This window comes from Odontesthes bonariensis, chromosome 22 (genome assembly GCF_027942865.1).
Source record: "Odontesthes bonariensis isolate fOdoBon6 chromosome 22, fOdoBon6.hap1, whole genome shotgun sequence".
In the NCBI taxonomy this organism is placed as follows: Eukaryota; Metazoa; Chordata; class Actinopteri; order Atheriniformes; family Atherinopsidae; genus Odontesthes; species Odontesthes bonariensis.
In genome coordinates this window covers 1436141-1451745 of record NC_134527.1, presented here as the reverse complement: position 1 = coordinate 1451745, position 15605 = coordinate 1436141, and the positions used below count along the sequence as shown (strand labels likewise).

The following is a 15605-nucleotide window of genomic DNA, read 5'->3' as shown; positions in this document are numbered from 1 at the left end:
ACAGGGGTGCTGCATGTTGTTCCCCCTCTCTCTGCTCCCTGCTTCCTGTCTCTGAACTTTCCTATCCATTAAAGGCACAAAAGCCCCCCAAAATTAATTTTTTTAATTAAATTTTTTTTAAATAAATAAATAAATGAAACCTGCTTTAATGCGCGATAAAATATTTATCGGCGTTATATAATTAACGAGTTAACTCGCCCAGCCCTAATTCTTACATGTGTGTTTTTTATGTTATTCATGATCCAAAGAAATAATTTCCCTTTTGGGGATTAAAATAACACCTTCCTCGACCGTTCCCGTGCTTTGGTTTCCACGTACCCGGATCATCATCATCCTCAGTTGGATTCCTCACCGCTGACTCACCGGTCTGATACACCGGTACAAAAGGAGCTGAATTATTAGATCAGAAAAGTAAATGAACTGTCAGTTTATCACCAAAACATTAATCTGTGATGATGTTAAGATGATATGAATATGAATGTGTGGATCTTAGATATTATCATCACAACATTTATTTAAAAAACAACACATTGTAGTTTTACAGTACAATTACAGGGAAAATATGTTGCTGTGAGTCTTTCACGTTTCCATATACAAAATAACACCAAGAAAGAACCAAATCAAGCCTTATGGTGAATTTCATATCATCTTTTTAAGTCGTGTGAACACATTTCAAAAGCTTCGTTTCATTCCCAATCACCAGATAATCACCAAACAAGATAAAACTGTGCAGCATCTACTGTGCTGAAGGCCAAAACAAAGCAGCAGCCCATAATATTCATTTACATCCAACGTCCAGTGAGTGGAGAGTGAAAACAATTCTCTGGCTGAGCAGCAACGTCATGAACTGCAAATATTTGTCTGAATGAAAGAAGAAACATCTGGTTTCATCCCCCAGCTGTTTACAGGCTGCTGGGTTTGTCTCAGTTTCCTTCTGATCGTCTGCAGTGACACAGAAACAGAGACATCAGCCCAGGATTCCATGGTTTCACTGCAGATTTTTACTCCAAATGTATGAAAAACAAACGTACAAAATGGAAACGCATCCCTATTTTCAGTGTTTTAATGACAGTTCTGCCTTAAAAGGACCATTTAGTCTTTTTAATCCATGCCGCAGGTACTGGAGTTCACTAAATCAGTGCATAAGCTGCAGTGCTGCTCAGGATCATTAGCCCTCCTGAACCTGAAGCACAGAATTTAGAACATGTTGAAAACAGGCTGCATGTGGGATCTGAGTTTCTGGGCCCCACCAAGAGAAGGAGGGTTGCCAGTGTGGTGCGGCTTCGGGCTCCATCGTAGATGATGCACTGGAAAAAGCCAGCTAAAAACAAGAAAATAAATAGCAAAATTATCTGCCAATGGAACAAGAAAATGTGGCTTGTCAAGATTTTTCAAAACAAGTAAAAATATCTAATCTCAATTAATCCACAAATACCTTAGAATGAGTGTATTTTAACTAATAACAAGTACATTTTTCTTGATTCTTATTAAATACACGTGGCCTATTTTCTCAATATATTGAAAAATATTCTTGAATTAAGTAAATGCTAGAGCCATTATCTTGACATAGTGGTATGCACTAGGCCTTATATTTCTTGAAATCAGCTTTGAAACTGTTGATATTCTAGCCTCAAGCATGTACTTACTCAAAACAGGTCATAACATCTCAGTAACAAGCTGTAATATCTTATTTAGATAATTAAGGACAGAAACACTTCAAACAAGTGAAACAGTCTGACATAAAAACTGCTTACTAAGAAGAACTATCTAATCGGACAAAAAATAAGCATATATCCCTTTGATCTGAGATCTCAGGTCGGTGGGGAGGGGATGTCTGGGATTCCCTGCTGGACCTGCAGGTTCTCAGACCCGACCTCAGAAAGCTTCATTTTGGGGCTGGAAACTTTGGACATTTTACTTAAATACTCAGTTCAGTGCTTTTATTTCTCAGGATGTTCTAAATTCTGTGCTTAAAATTCACGGACGCCACAAAGTCGGACCAAAGTCTGACTTATTTCACATTTCAGGTAGAAACCACAGCTGGAACTCCGCTGTGGCCTCAGTGGCTGTGATGCGTAACAGGACTCGCTCGGCTAATGAGTGCGTTAAAAAGAAAGCATGCGGTTGGACAGTTTCCTGTCTGTTTGTGGGCGGTGCTGTGAGAGTGGTGTGAACAGAGAGGCCCTCGTCTCACAGCTGTGAGTGTTTTCATCGCTGCTGCAGGGCAGCTCACAGGTCCTGCTCGTGCATCTGCTGCTGCATCTTCTGGAGCATCTGCTGCATCCTCCTCAGCTGCAGAGGAAAAACAGATCATCACAGGATGGAGAGCAGGGAGACACCCAGCTTCTGGGGCTGGGTATCACCAGGTACCTCACGATACAATATTATCACAATATATTACTCACAATACGATATTATCCCGATATTTTGCTCATGATAACGCTAATATCACGATAAATTGCTGACGATAACGATATTATCACAATATTTTGCTCGCGGTACGATATTATCATGTTGTTTTGCTCACAGTAACGATATTATCATGATATTTTGCTCACGATAACGGTATTGTCATGATATTTTGCTCACAGTAACGATAATATCATGATATTTTACTCACGATAACGATATTATCATGATATTTTGCTCACGATAACGGTATTGTCATGATATTTTGCTCACAGTAACGATATTATCGCAATATTTTGCTCACGGTGTGATATTATCCCAATATTTTGCTCATGATAACGCTACTATCACGATAGATTGCTGACGATAACGATATTATCATGATATTTTGCTCACGATAACGGTATTGTCATGATATTTTGCTCACAGTAACGATATTATCGCAATATTGTGCTCACGGTGCGATATTATCACGATATTTTGCTCATGGTAACGCTAATATCATGATAAATTGCTGACGATAACGATATTATCACAATATTTTGCTCACGATAACGATATTATCACGATATTTTGCTCATTGTAACACTAATATCATGATAAATTGCTGACGATAACGATATTATCACAATATTTTGCTCACGATACGATATTATCATGTTGTTTTGCTCACAGCAACGATATTATCATGTTATTTTGCTCAAAATAACGATATTATCATGATGTTTTGCTCACAGTAACGATATTATCACGAAATTTTGCTCAAGATAACGATATTGTCATGATATTTTACTCACGATAACGATATTATCATGATATTTTGCTCACGATAACGGTATTGTCATGATATTTTGCTCACAGTAACGATATTATCATGTTATTTTGCTCAAAATAACGATATTATCATGATATTTTGCTCACGATACGATATTATCATGATATTTTGCTCTCGATAATGATAATATCATGATACTTTGCTCATGATAACGATAATATCACAATATTTTGCTCACGGTAACGATAATATCACAATATTTTGCTCACAGTAACAGTAATATCACGATATTTTGCTCACAGTGACATAATATCACGATAATTGCTCACAATAACAATAATATCACAATATTTTGCTCATGGTAGCGATAATATCACGATACAGCGATTCTGCGATTATTGATATTTTGTAAGCACGCGTCGTTAGCCGTCCTCTCCACGGCTAGATCGGAATGATGACGGACCAGGTGGCTGTGCATGTTCGTTGTGTTGTCCGTGTACTTGACCTCTGCGAGACACTTCTTGCAGATTGCGAAGTCTTTATCGAGTGTTGTTCCATTCTCAGTATTGTAAAAGCCGAAGTGGGCCCAGACTTTAGATTTAAAATTTGACGGAGCATCTTTCACGTGTTTTTCTGTGTTTGCTAACTCTCCTTGCGCCATGCCATTCCCTTCTTTTCTTTTTCCATTTTCTCCTTCTTCTTCTCTAGCGCAGTCGACTTCACCCACTCTCATTCATGCCCTCATCATGTGGAGGCTTGATGTAATGACGCTGTAAATCAAAACTGTGGCAGAGTTTTGTGAGAGAATCTATTTAGAGCGGCTGTATGTTTATTTTTTTAAATTTCGATATCTGGCGCCAGTCTATCGATAACGTCTTGCAAGACGAAATATCGCGATATATCTTTGTATCGATATGTTGGCAGCTTCCATACGAACACAAATTCTGGTCGTCAGTGCACATCAGCATCATGCAACAGCTGCTCACCTCTTCATCCTTCATTTTGATGAGCTTCTCCGTCTCCACGTCCGGTGTGGACAGCGGCAGGATGGGGACGGGACTCTCCACCCGCTTGTCTGCATTCATCTTACTGCAACAGAAGCATGGGAACAGCACGGTGTCAGGTGCAGCAGAGTTTCTCCACAGATTATCCTCAAACGCATCGACATTTATCAGCATTTTGCACAGTTCTTTAAAACTTTTCCTCTGTTCTGAGTTCATATTCATTTAGTCAAAAGCTTACAGATTCCAGTTCTATTTAACCATCTTTTATGTAACTTTTGGAGGCTGCGTCTCACCTGGTCATGGTCTGGATGCACTGAGCCCTGTAGCTCTCGTAGTGGCAGTCGTTGGTGATGTCCTTCAGGTCGTGCATGTGGGTTCGGATCAGCATGTTCCTCAGCTTCCCGAAGTCGCAGTGGGACGAGTTCTCCACTGCAGGCGGGAAGAGATCAAACATCAGGGCTGGAAATGAGAGCTGGACAGCCTCAGAAACCCAGTTCAGAGTCTTACCCTCCACAACGCCCCACGGGTAGAGCCGCCCTCTCACCCTCTGACCCCGAACCTCCACCACCGCGTTGCCGCCAATCACTGCGAACGGGATGCTGTCCTGCAGCACACACACCAGGCTCAGTACGCCCACATTTATGTCACTTAAATAACCTTTAAAACACACAGCTTTAAAAAGGAGAACAAAAGTCCTGACAGTCAAAGTGTAAATGTTAATGTGTTAACGTTGTAAACCTTCAGCTCTTTGTCCTGCTGCTTGAACTCCTCGTCTTCATCCGAGTCGCAGTCGGGGAACTGGTATATTTTTATCCCGTACTTATCGATCTCTTCCCTCACCTGGAGGTGAAACACATCAGAAACACAGCAGCGCTGCATCAAGCCGCCCACAGCTTCCTGCTGAGGTTCAGCAGGAAGTTACAGCCGGTCTGTAACTGTGTGCAGCTTTAAAGAGGAGCAGCGCATGATTCATCCACCACCACTGAGGATGCATTCACAGCTGCTGGATGTAAGGTTTCTCAAATCAAATCGAATAGTATCGAATCGTATCGAATCGTATCGTATCGTTAGCTGAATACCGTGTATCGTATCGTGAGATTAGTGTATCGAATCGTATCGAATCGTATCGTATCGTTAGCTGAATACCGTGTATCGTATCGTGAGATTAGTGTATCGAATCGTATCGTATCGTTAGCTGAATATCGTGTATCGCATCGTGAGATTAGTGTATCGAATCGTATGAATCATATCGTTAGCTGAATATCGTGTAGCGTATCGTGAGATTAGTGTATCGAATCGTATCGAATCGTATCGAATCGTATCGTATCGAATCGTATCGAATCGTATCGAATCGTATCGAATTGTATCGTTGGCTGAATATCATGTATCGTATCGTGAGATTAGTGCATCGCTACAGCGTGTAGATCGTTACTTTGGGTTACTGGTACTGTAGATCTCTAAGTTATCTTCAGTTCTGTGTAGAAGTCCTGACCCAGGCCTCACTTCTCTGTTTCCTCCAAGCAGTCAGACTCTCCTTCTAACCTTTAAAGTGTCCTGATTAGCAGTTCTGCAGCTTCCTGAAGCTCTCTCAGAGTTTCTCTTTGGACATTTTCTGCTTCTTCCCTCATCTTCAGTCCAGTCCTTGTACCTGAGCATCTTCAGAGGAATGTGTTTTCTCTTTGTTAAGCCACTTAACTCTGAGCTATGAACCATTCAGGCAGGAAAAAGGCTCCTAACTCAGGTCTCGCACATTGCTGTATGGATGAGGATTTTTCTTGTTTCATTATAGAACAACCAGCAGTCAGAGGAGGCGCTCTCTCTCTTATTCGAGTCAAAATATTCAGATCTTACCCGCTCTTTGAGCTTCTTTATCTCCAGTGGAGTGAGGCAGTCAGCTTTAGCGATGAGAGGAACCACGTTAACTTTGTCCTGCATGGCCTTCATGAACTCCACATCAATGGGACGAAGCCTGCAGGAGGACATGCGCCTCGCTGAGTCATTCAGCACTCAGATGTGCAGAGATGAGCATTTCTAAATGTGAGTTACCCTTGTCCAAACGGGGATATGAAGTACAGACAGCAGTGCACCCTGTTGTCCTGGATGTTCTTCCTGTTCAGCCCGCTCTCGTCTCTGAAATACTGTTCAAACTGCTGGTCGATATAGTCTGTGACCGGCCTCCAGCTACAAAACAGAAGCACACATGTTTCAGCATAAACCAGGAAAGGGTCAGCCCTCAGCTGAGAGTACCATACAACTCTCTGAAAACAAGATGGTTAGCTCAGAATAATGACTGGAAACTGGGGGAGTACCCCAGAAGTGATGTCATGTTACCTGTGAGGTTATACCTCATGGAGATGGTGGTCTCCTGGAACATGGACCCAAACGCAGAAACAGTAACAGGACGAAGAACTTACTAAGTACATCACAGGGCAAGAGTCACCACCAGCTGTGATGTTTTTCTAACCCTGATCCTTTCTAACCCACTCTGCCGGCCTCAGTTAAGGCCGGCGCACACCTTTACGATTCGTGTACGATTTTGTCGGCCCGATGACTTTGCATGGGAATCGTAAAGGTGTGCGGTTGCAGCCGACAAACGATTTTGTCGTTTGTCGTTTCATCGGATCAAATCAAACATGTTTGATATTTCCGTACGGATTTCCCTTGTGCCGAATACAATCGAATGTGAGCGCGGTCTCTGTTCCGATGTCATCGCGCAGGATTATTTAAACAGCCAATGGGAATAGCGCACTGCAAGCCGGGGAAGATCGATCGCCATTTTCAGTTTAAAAGTCACGTGATTTGTGGCTTCCTACTTCGGTCATGTGATAACATTCGGTCAAAAAAAATCTTAGGTTCGCAAGTGTGTGCGGTGGACGTGCGAGCGTATCAAATTGTTATGCCGATCACCCGACAAACGATGCAACGATGACATCGTAAAGGTGTGCGCCGGCCTTTAGCGTGTTAAAGGTCAAAGGTCACCCCAAGGTCAGAAACCCAAGAGCTGCATCTCAGACTCTGCAGGCCTCAGTTAGCATGTTAAAGGTTAAAGGTCACCCCAAGGTCAGAAACCCAAGAGCTGCATCTCAGACTCTGCGGGCCTCAGTTAGCATGTTAAAGGTTAAAGGTCATGACAGCACAGTTGGAAACAGACTGAACAGGTATGGCTTGTGTGGAAGGGCAGCAGGAGAAAGCTTCTCTCTAAAAGAACATGGCAGCACAGCTTAGGTTTGCAAAGCTGCATCTGAACAAACCACAAGACTTCTGGAACAATGTCCTTTGGACAGAGCAGACCAAAGTGGAGATGTTTGCTCAGAATGCACAGCAGCACGTTTGGAGGAAACCAAACGCAGCATATCAACACAAACACCTCACACCAGCTGTCAAGCACGGTGGTGGAGGGCTGATGATCTGGGTCAGGGGTTCACTTATTTTCTCACTGCTGCTGCTGAAGTGTTTAAAGGCAGTAATTAACGGTACACATGCATTACTACGAGTTACGCTGTGTACATCTCCGGCTTGGTCCATCACTGCTGATGAGAAAGCATTGTTTGCTAGCATCTGCTGCTAGCTTACAGCTACATGCTAACCTGTTTCCCTGTGGGATCCACAGAGGAACTATCTGTATCTGTATGTAGGGCTGGAGGGTTGTTAGTGTGACTGCAGGAGCAGCTTCATCATGTCTGTGTTTCTGCATTAAATCACACAGCAGGTGTCCAGCTGTTGATGGCAGCTAGCGTCCGTAAACACAGCGAAGCGTGACGGCGTCCTCAGCCAACAGACAGAAACCTTCATTCATTCGTCCTGTTTCAGCAGGGATCAGACAGGGAGCCACTTTGCTTAAACCAACAGATATTTAGACCAAAGCCTGTCTCATACATCTCAGTAAGACCTCAGAAAATAGTGTCAAATTAAAAAAAAAGGCATAATATATCACTTTTAAAAGTACTTATCTATCTAACATCCCCTTATAAAACATCAGGCGTGTTCTGTGGCCCGTAGCTTCCAAACAAACACATTTCAGTTGTCCCTTTAAAGCTGAGCAGGGGCCCGTCTCACCACTCGCTGTTGTTGACGGCGTCTCCGAACCCCGGCATGTCCACGATGGTCAGCTTCAGCTTCACGCCCTTCTCCTCGATGTCCACGGTGCGCTTGGTGATCTCCACCGTCTGTTTGATGCGCTCTTTGGGGGGGAACAGGACAGGTTAGAAACCTCAGAGAGTCTGAGCTTCCATCGAGCGTTTGGAGGCGTGTGATTGGTCGGTGCCTCACCCTCTGCGTTCAGCAACTTCCTCTCTTTGTACAGATCGGTGAGAAAGAGGCTGTTCACCAGCGTGGATTTACCCAGGCCAGACTCCCCTGTTACACACAACAGCCTCATGTTATTCTGCATCCAGAGCAGGAACCGTGCACATCCAGGGCTGGGCAACGATTAAAATGTTTAATCTAATTAATCACATGATTTCCCTGATTAATCACGATTAATCTCATTTGTACGCGGAATCCAAAAATGAATCCAAAAGTAGCGTATAGCTTTTAGCATTTAGCTTTATTTTAAATGTGCTGCCATATGAATGAAAGTGCCATAACATTTGTTGTGCAAACACACTTTTAACATCAGCATCTTTCTGTAGTTTTTATGTAGAAGCCTCGCTCCACTGTCTGTTTCCTTGAATGACTTGCTGCTATCAGTTGTGTGTTTTGCCTTTAAGTGATATTTTAGACTGGAACTACTACGCTGAGAAGACAATTCAACTTGGCAGAGTTTACAGATGACTTTGGTTCTGTCGACTCCGCCGTCTGGAAGAACTTTAAAATGAAAATGGCCGAGTAAAAGTTCCGTACCCTTCTCCATGTTTGGTGGATCCGCCGATTACTTTCTTTTCCTGTTCCACAGCAGACAGCAACAGACTTTTACAAAATAAAAGCCTGTGAGCAACAGACTTTTACAAAATAAAAGCCTGTGGGCAACAGACTTTTACAAAATAAAAGCCTGTGAGCAACAGAATTTTACAAAATAAAAGCCTGTGGGCAACAGACTTTTACAAAATAAAAGCCTGTGAGCAACAGAATTTTACAAAATAAAAGCCTGTGGGCAACAGACTTTTACAAAATAAAAGCCTGTGAGCAACAGAATTTTACAAAATAAAAGCCTGTGAGCGACAGACTTTTACAAAATAAAAGCCTGTGAGCGACAGACTTTTACAGAATAAAAGCCTGTGGGCAACAGACTTTTACAAAATAAAAGCCTGTGAGCAACAGACTTTTACAAAATAAAAGCCTGTGAGCGACAGACTTTTACAAAATAAAAGCCTGTGAGCGACAGACTTTTACAGAATAAAAGCCTGTGGGCAACAGACTTTTACAAAATAAAAGCCTGTGAGCAAGACTTTTACAAAATAAAAGCCTGTGAGCGACAGACTTTTACAAAATAAAAGCCTGTGATCGACAGACTTTTACAAAATAAAAGCCTGTGAGCAGCAGACCTTTACAGAATAAAAGCCTGTGAGCAACAAACTTTTACAGAATAAAAGCCTGTGAGCAACAGACTTTTACAAAATAAAAGCCTGTGAGCAACAGACTTTTACAGAATAAAAGCCTGTGAGCAACAGACTTTTACAAAATAAAATAAATAATAAAACAGGGGTGGTCCCTGTTCAAGTCCCGCATCGGATGGCCCTGTGCTGCATGTCGTTCCCCCTCTCTCTGCCCCCTGCTTCCTGTCTCTCTGAACTTTCCAAGGCACAAAAGCCCAAAAAATAATTAAAACAATTAAAAAAAAATTCAAAAATAATAAAAAAAATTCAAAAAACTGTGTTAATACGCGATAAAATATTTATCGGCGTTAAATAATTAGCGAGTTAACGCGATAATAATTTGACCGAAGGAGTGAGTGAGCATGCATGGTTGGACTTACATGTATGACATGCCTGTCACCTGAAAAATGGAGGGATTTACATTCTGGAGCCACTTTACAGGCCAATGTGTCGATGAAAACACAGAAAAGTGATTAAAAGCAGTTCCTGGGAATTCGGTTAATGTCTGAGCTCGTTTTTTCAGCATGACAAAAAACGTTTTATAAGGTGGGTGTGGATTTTCTGCAGTTTGGCACGTTTGCAGACTGACTTTTCGATACATTAGACACTGTAATCAGTCTGTTTCAGGTTAAATATCCCCCCTGCTTTCCTTCCAGCAGCAGAGCAGCGATCCTCACCTGCCACCATCAGCGTGAAGTCGAAGCCTTTCTTCACAGACTTCCTGTGCAGCTGGTTGGGCAGCGTCGCAAAGCCAACGTACTCTTTGTCCTGCAAACAATGCACAAACAACAACCTCTTACACGTTGTGCAGCAGGAGCCACTGCGGCTCGGTTAGTAGGCCATTTCCCATGATGCACTGGGGTGGGAGCGCATTCAGATGGAAGCCTGAGGGCCTCAAAGTATTCATAATACAGTGAGGAAGGCCTGCATGTGCACTGGGGGTGGGGAGCATTTAGGCTGAGGGTGTTTAAATACTGAAGGAGAGGAGGATATTTATATAAAATGGAGAGAATAACAGCATTTGTTCATCTTAAACTGGAGAAATTTGCCTCTGTGGTGGATGCTCTTACCACCACCACATCGTGTTAGTATTTATTCTATATTTGCATTTTAGATAATGTTTTGAATGATTTACTTACACTTGTTCTTTTGCTGCAAATTGAGATCAGCTGGAGGAGGAAGCCTGGAACATACCACTCTTTCTAAAAGACGGGGGGGGGACTTTATTTGTTAAATTTGGCCTTAGTTTTTTAATTTTGTCACTTTAACATTCACTTATTATTTGTGCTAAGTTAAAGTTAGTTTTGCTTTATTTGTTTTACATCTTGCTGTAGTTAATTTTGTAACTTTTCCCTTTTATTATGCTCCCTCATGTGGCACATTAGGTTACTCCGTCCCTATTTAAGCAGCCTTTGGTTCTTTGTTTGGAGGTCACTTTTTGGTTGTGTTGTTAGTTGTTCAATTAGTTGACCTCATTTCAGTTGGGCCCAAATTTGTTTTTTTTGTATGATTTAATTGTTATTCATATTTTACTTTTTTGGATTTATTCATTTTTGGAACTATTAAATTGAAATTGTTACTCATTTTTTGAATACCTTTGTCCTTAATTAAGCTTGGTCCCTCACAGCCTCATACTGGGAAAACTGGGTCAACTATGCCCCATAGGCCTGGTTTTATTTTTACAAATCAGTAACTATGTTACAAATCAGTAACTGTGTAACACTTTGTAAATATGCAACACTTTGTAAATATACAACACTTTGTAAATATGCAACACTTTGTAAATATGCAACACTTTGTAAATATGTAACACTTTGTAAATTTGCAACACTTTGTAAATATTTAACACTTTGTAAATATACAACACTTTGTAAATATGTAACACTTTGTAAATATGCAACACTTTGTAAATATGTAACACTTTGTAAATATGCAACACTTTGTAAATATGCAACACTTTGTAAATATGTAACACTTTGTAAATATACAACACTTTGTAAATATTTAACACTTTGTAAATATGTAACACTTTGTAAATATACAACACTTTGTAAATATTTAACACTTTGTAAATATGTAACACTTTGTAAATATTTAACACTTTGTAAATATGTAACACTTTGTAAATATTAAATATGCAACACTTTGTAAATATGCAACACTTTGTAAATCTGTAACACTTTGTAAATTGTAAATATGTAACACTTTGTAAATATGTAACACTTTGTAAATTGTAAATATGTAACACTTTGTAAATATGCAACACTTTGTAAATATGTAACACTTTGTAAATTGTAAATATGTAACACTTTGTAAATATGTAACACTTTGTAAATATGCAACACTTTGTAAATATTTAACACTTTGTAAATATGCAACACTTTGTAAATATGCAACACTTTGTAAATATGTAACACTTTGTAAATTGTAAATATGTAACACTTTGTAAATATGCAACACTTTGTAAACATGCAACACTTTGTAAATATATAACACTTTGTAAATATGTAACACTTTGTAAATATGTAACACTTTGTAAATATGTAACACTTTGTAAATATATAACACTTTGTAAATATGTAACACTTTGTAAATATGCAACACTTTGTAAATATGCAACACTTTGTAAATATGTAACACTTTGTAAATATGTAACACTTTGTAAACATGCAACACTTTGTAAATATGTAACACTTTGTAAATATGCAACACTTTGTAAATATGTAACACTTTGTAAATATGTAACACTTTGTAAATATGTAACACTTTGTAAACATGCAACACTTTGTAAATATGTAACACTTTGTAAATATGTAACACTTTGTAAATATGTAACACTTTGTAAATATGTAACACTTTGTAAATATGCAACACTTTGTAAATATGCAACACTTTGTAAATATGTAACACTTTGTAAATATGTAACACTTTGTAAATATATAACACTTTGTAAATATGTAACACTTTGTAAATATACAACACTTTGTAAATATACAACACTTTGTAAATATGCAACACTTTGTAAATATGTAACACTTTGTAAACATGCAACACTTTGTAAATATGTAACACTTTGTAAACATGCAACACTTTGTAAACATGCAACACTTTGTAAATATATAACACTTTGTAAATATGTAACACTTTGTAAATATGTAACACTTTGTAAATATGTAACACTTTGTAAATATATAACACTTTGTAAATATGTAACACTTTGTAAATATGCAACACTTTGTAAATATGCAACACTTTGTAAATATGTAACACTTTGTAAATATGTAACACTTTGTAAACATGCAACACTTTGTAAATATGTAACACTTTGTAAATATGCAACACTTTGTAAATATGTAACACTTTGTAAATATGTAACACTTTGTAAATATGTAACACTTTGTAAATATGTAACACTTTGTAAATATATAACACTTTGTAAATATGTAACACTTTGTAAATATGCAACACTTTGTAAATATGCAACACTTTGTAAATATGTAACACTTTGTAAATATGTAACACTTTGTAAATATATAACACTTTGTAAATATGTAACACTTTGTAAATATACAACACTTTGTAAATATGCAACACTTTGTAAATATGTAACACTTTGTAAACATGCAACACTTTGTAAATATGTAACACTTTGTAAATATGCAACACTTTGTAAATATGTAACACTTTGTAAATATGTAACACTTTGTAAATATGCAACACTTTGTAAATATGTAACACTTTGTAAATATGCAACACTTTGTAAATATGCAACACTTTGTAAATATGTAACACTTTGTAAATATTCTTGTGTTTTTTGTTCTTGTTTGGTTCTCTTTTACATCGTTTAGACATAAAACTAAAATACCACTTTGGCATTTAGGACAGACAAGAGATACAAGATGTATGCAAACGTACCGGATGGGAATGTTTGTTTCTGAATGTCAGTAAAACAAAATTAAAAAAAAGAAGAGGAGGATAAGAAGCTCAAAAGATGGAGGAGATGGATGGTTTGAACCGTCTGATCACAGCAAACTTTTGAAACCAAATCAAAGGTGGCTGCTGAGGAGTCTCTTTCTGTGAGCCGGTGTGTTGCTGCACTGCCTCCATGATGGCGTTTTGTTCCCGGATGCTTTTGCCCATCCCGCCCACACACAGATCCCAGAAACACACACACAGATCCAGGCTGCTGGTTGGGTGTCAGCTGCTCTGAGTCAGCCTCCAAGCTTCAGATGGAAGCCAAAAAATAGGATTTTAGGAAATTAAATGTGAAAATAAAGAACAGGGAGCCACTGCTGTGAGGGCAGACTATATGCTCTCTGATATTTTACCATTTCATCAACTATTTAGACATCTTTTATCTTTGATCCGACACAAAATGACCTAATTTGGGGGAAGATTTACGAATGATCAGCTCCTGGTGCGGAGTGTCTGTGGGCTGAAAAGGCAACATGATGATTCTGCTGCTGGTGTGATGAGACCTGCTGTGAGATCATTATGTTTGTGATAAAACTGGGTCGCTTCCTTCTTAAAGAAGAAGAAGAAGCTGATACAGTAGAAATGATTTGTTTAATAAACCAGGAGCATGTTCCAACATAAAAACATAAGCATGCGTTTAATAATAATAATATCAGAGTAATCGTGGTTTCTTCCTCGTAGTATCTTTGTATTGTGATTTCTAATTTTGATTTATGTCTTTTTGTGGTTAAAGTGCTGATAAAACACTGCAGTTCAGGGATAAATCCATCCGTGCATCTGTGTTACAGAAGCTAACCGTCACTGTTGTTTAGTTTTTTTTAGCTCGATTTCTGAACTACACTTTGACTGATTATTCACATGATTATGATTTAAAACACCTAAATCATGAGGATTAAAACGATAAAGTTTATGCATTCTTCCAGCATTAACTCTGTGCTTTAAACTCAGTGTTTTTAGCTAGTTTTAAAATGCAGGAACTTTTGTGATGCGGATTCTGGGGCCTGAAACTGGATTAAACTCAGACTGATGGACTGATAGCTGGTGTAGTTTATGCTGAATAAGCATTGAGCAGCTGGGATGGTTATTAGTTTAAATAAAGACTCATCAGACACCGTCAGTCCTTTCCTGTGGCAGCAGACAGATGTTCACAGATGTGATGTTCAGTTAAATGTGAGCAGGGATATTCCACTCCTGCTGCTGTAAAGCAGCACAGATGTGATGTGGTCCTTATCATTTAGCAGATCACTGATCAGCGGCCACCAACACAAAGGCTGGGCTCGCGCACGCGTCACGCGGCGTCTTACCTCCGCATCCTCTGAGCATCATGAAGCCGGATTCCAGGGGACGCCAGGGGCGGAGAGCGGAGAGATTTCCAGGAGAACCGGAGGGAAATATCACAAGAAGAAAAACATGATGCGCGTGCGTGCACGCTCACTGACCAAAGCTTCATTTAGCATCCAGCTGCGGCGCGCGGGAGCTTACCTGAGCGGAGCGCGCGGCTTCGGTACCTGCTGCTGGCGGACGTCATCTTGGACAGAGCTGGAGGAGGCAGAGTCCAGGCTGAAGGGACGGGGCGGGTCTGACTGGGATGCTGTGTCCGTCACAGCAGCGCGAGGGAGAGGATGCAGCGCGAGGGAGAGGATGCAGCGCGAGCGAGAGGATGCTGCGCGAGGGAGAAGATGCTGCGCGAGGGAGAAGATGCTGCGCGAGGGAGAGGATGCTGCGCGAGGGAGAAGATGCAGCGCGAGGGAGAGGATGCAGCGCGAGGGAGAAGATGCTGCGCGAGGGAGAAGATGCAGCGCGAGGGAGAAGATGCTGCGCGAGGGAGCTCTGCACGCGCGCAGATGGACCAGAATCAACAGATGAAGGAATGAACAGAATCCGGCACATCTGTAAATGTGTGGTGAT

At 40.2% G+C, this 15605-nt stretch overlaps 1 protein-coding gene across 1 annotated transcript; it reads right to left on the bottom strand.

The window, feature by feature from the left end:
- Positions 1-494: 494 nt before the first annotated feature.
- On the bottom strand, positions 495-15386 carry septin5b (septin 5b). Its single transcript, XM_075455716.1, has 12 exons — positions 15180-15386; positions 15002-15012; positions 10400-10490; positions 8458-8544; positions 8245-8368; positions 6235-6369; positions 6040-6157; positions 4927-5028; positions 4696-4792; positions 4482-4617; positions 4171-4273; positions 495-2292 (listed from the first exon to the last, which is right to left on the bottom strand). The coding sequence occupies exons 1-12, from the start codon at positions 15223-15225 to the stop codon at positions 2230-2232; spliced, it is 1113 nt and encodes a 370-aa protein (XP_075311831.1). The 5' UTR covers positions 15226-15386; the 3' UTR covers positions 495-2229.
- Positions 15387-15605: the final 219 nt, after the last annotated feature.

What these genes read in the sequence shown, in the direction of transcription:
- septin5b (XM_075455716.1), bottom strand. Translation starts at nt 15,225, where the DNA reads ATGACGTCCGCCAGCAGCAGGTACCGAAGCCGCGCGCTCCGCTCAG. An exon ending in AGCAGGACAAAGAGCTGAAG is followed by an intron (nt 4,793 to 4,926) that starts GTTTACAACGTT and finishes TGTGTGCTGCAG; the next exon opens with GACAGCATCCCGTTCGCAGT. An exon ending in TCAAAATGAAGGATGAAGAG is followed by an intron (nt 2,293 to 4,170) that starts GTGAGCAGCTGT and finishes TTTCCTCTGCAG; the next exon opens with CTGAGGAGGATGCAGCAGAT.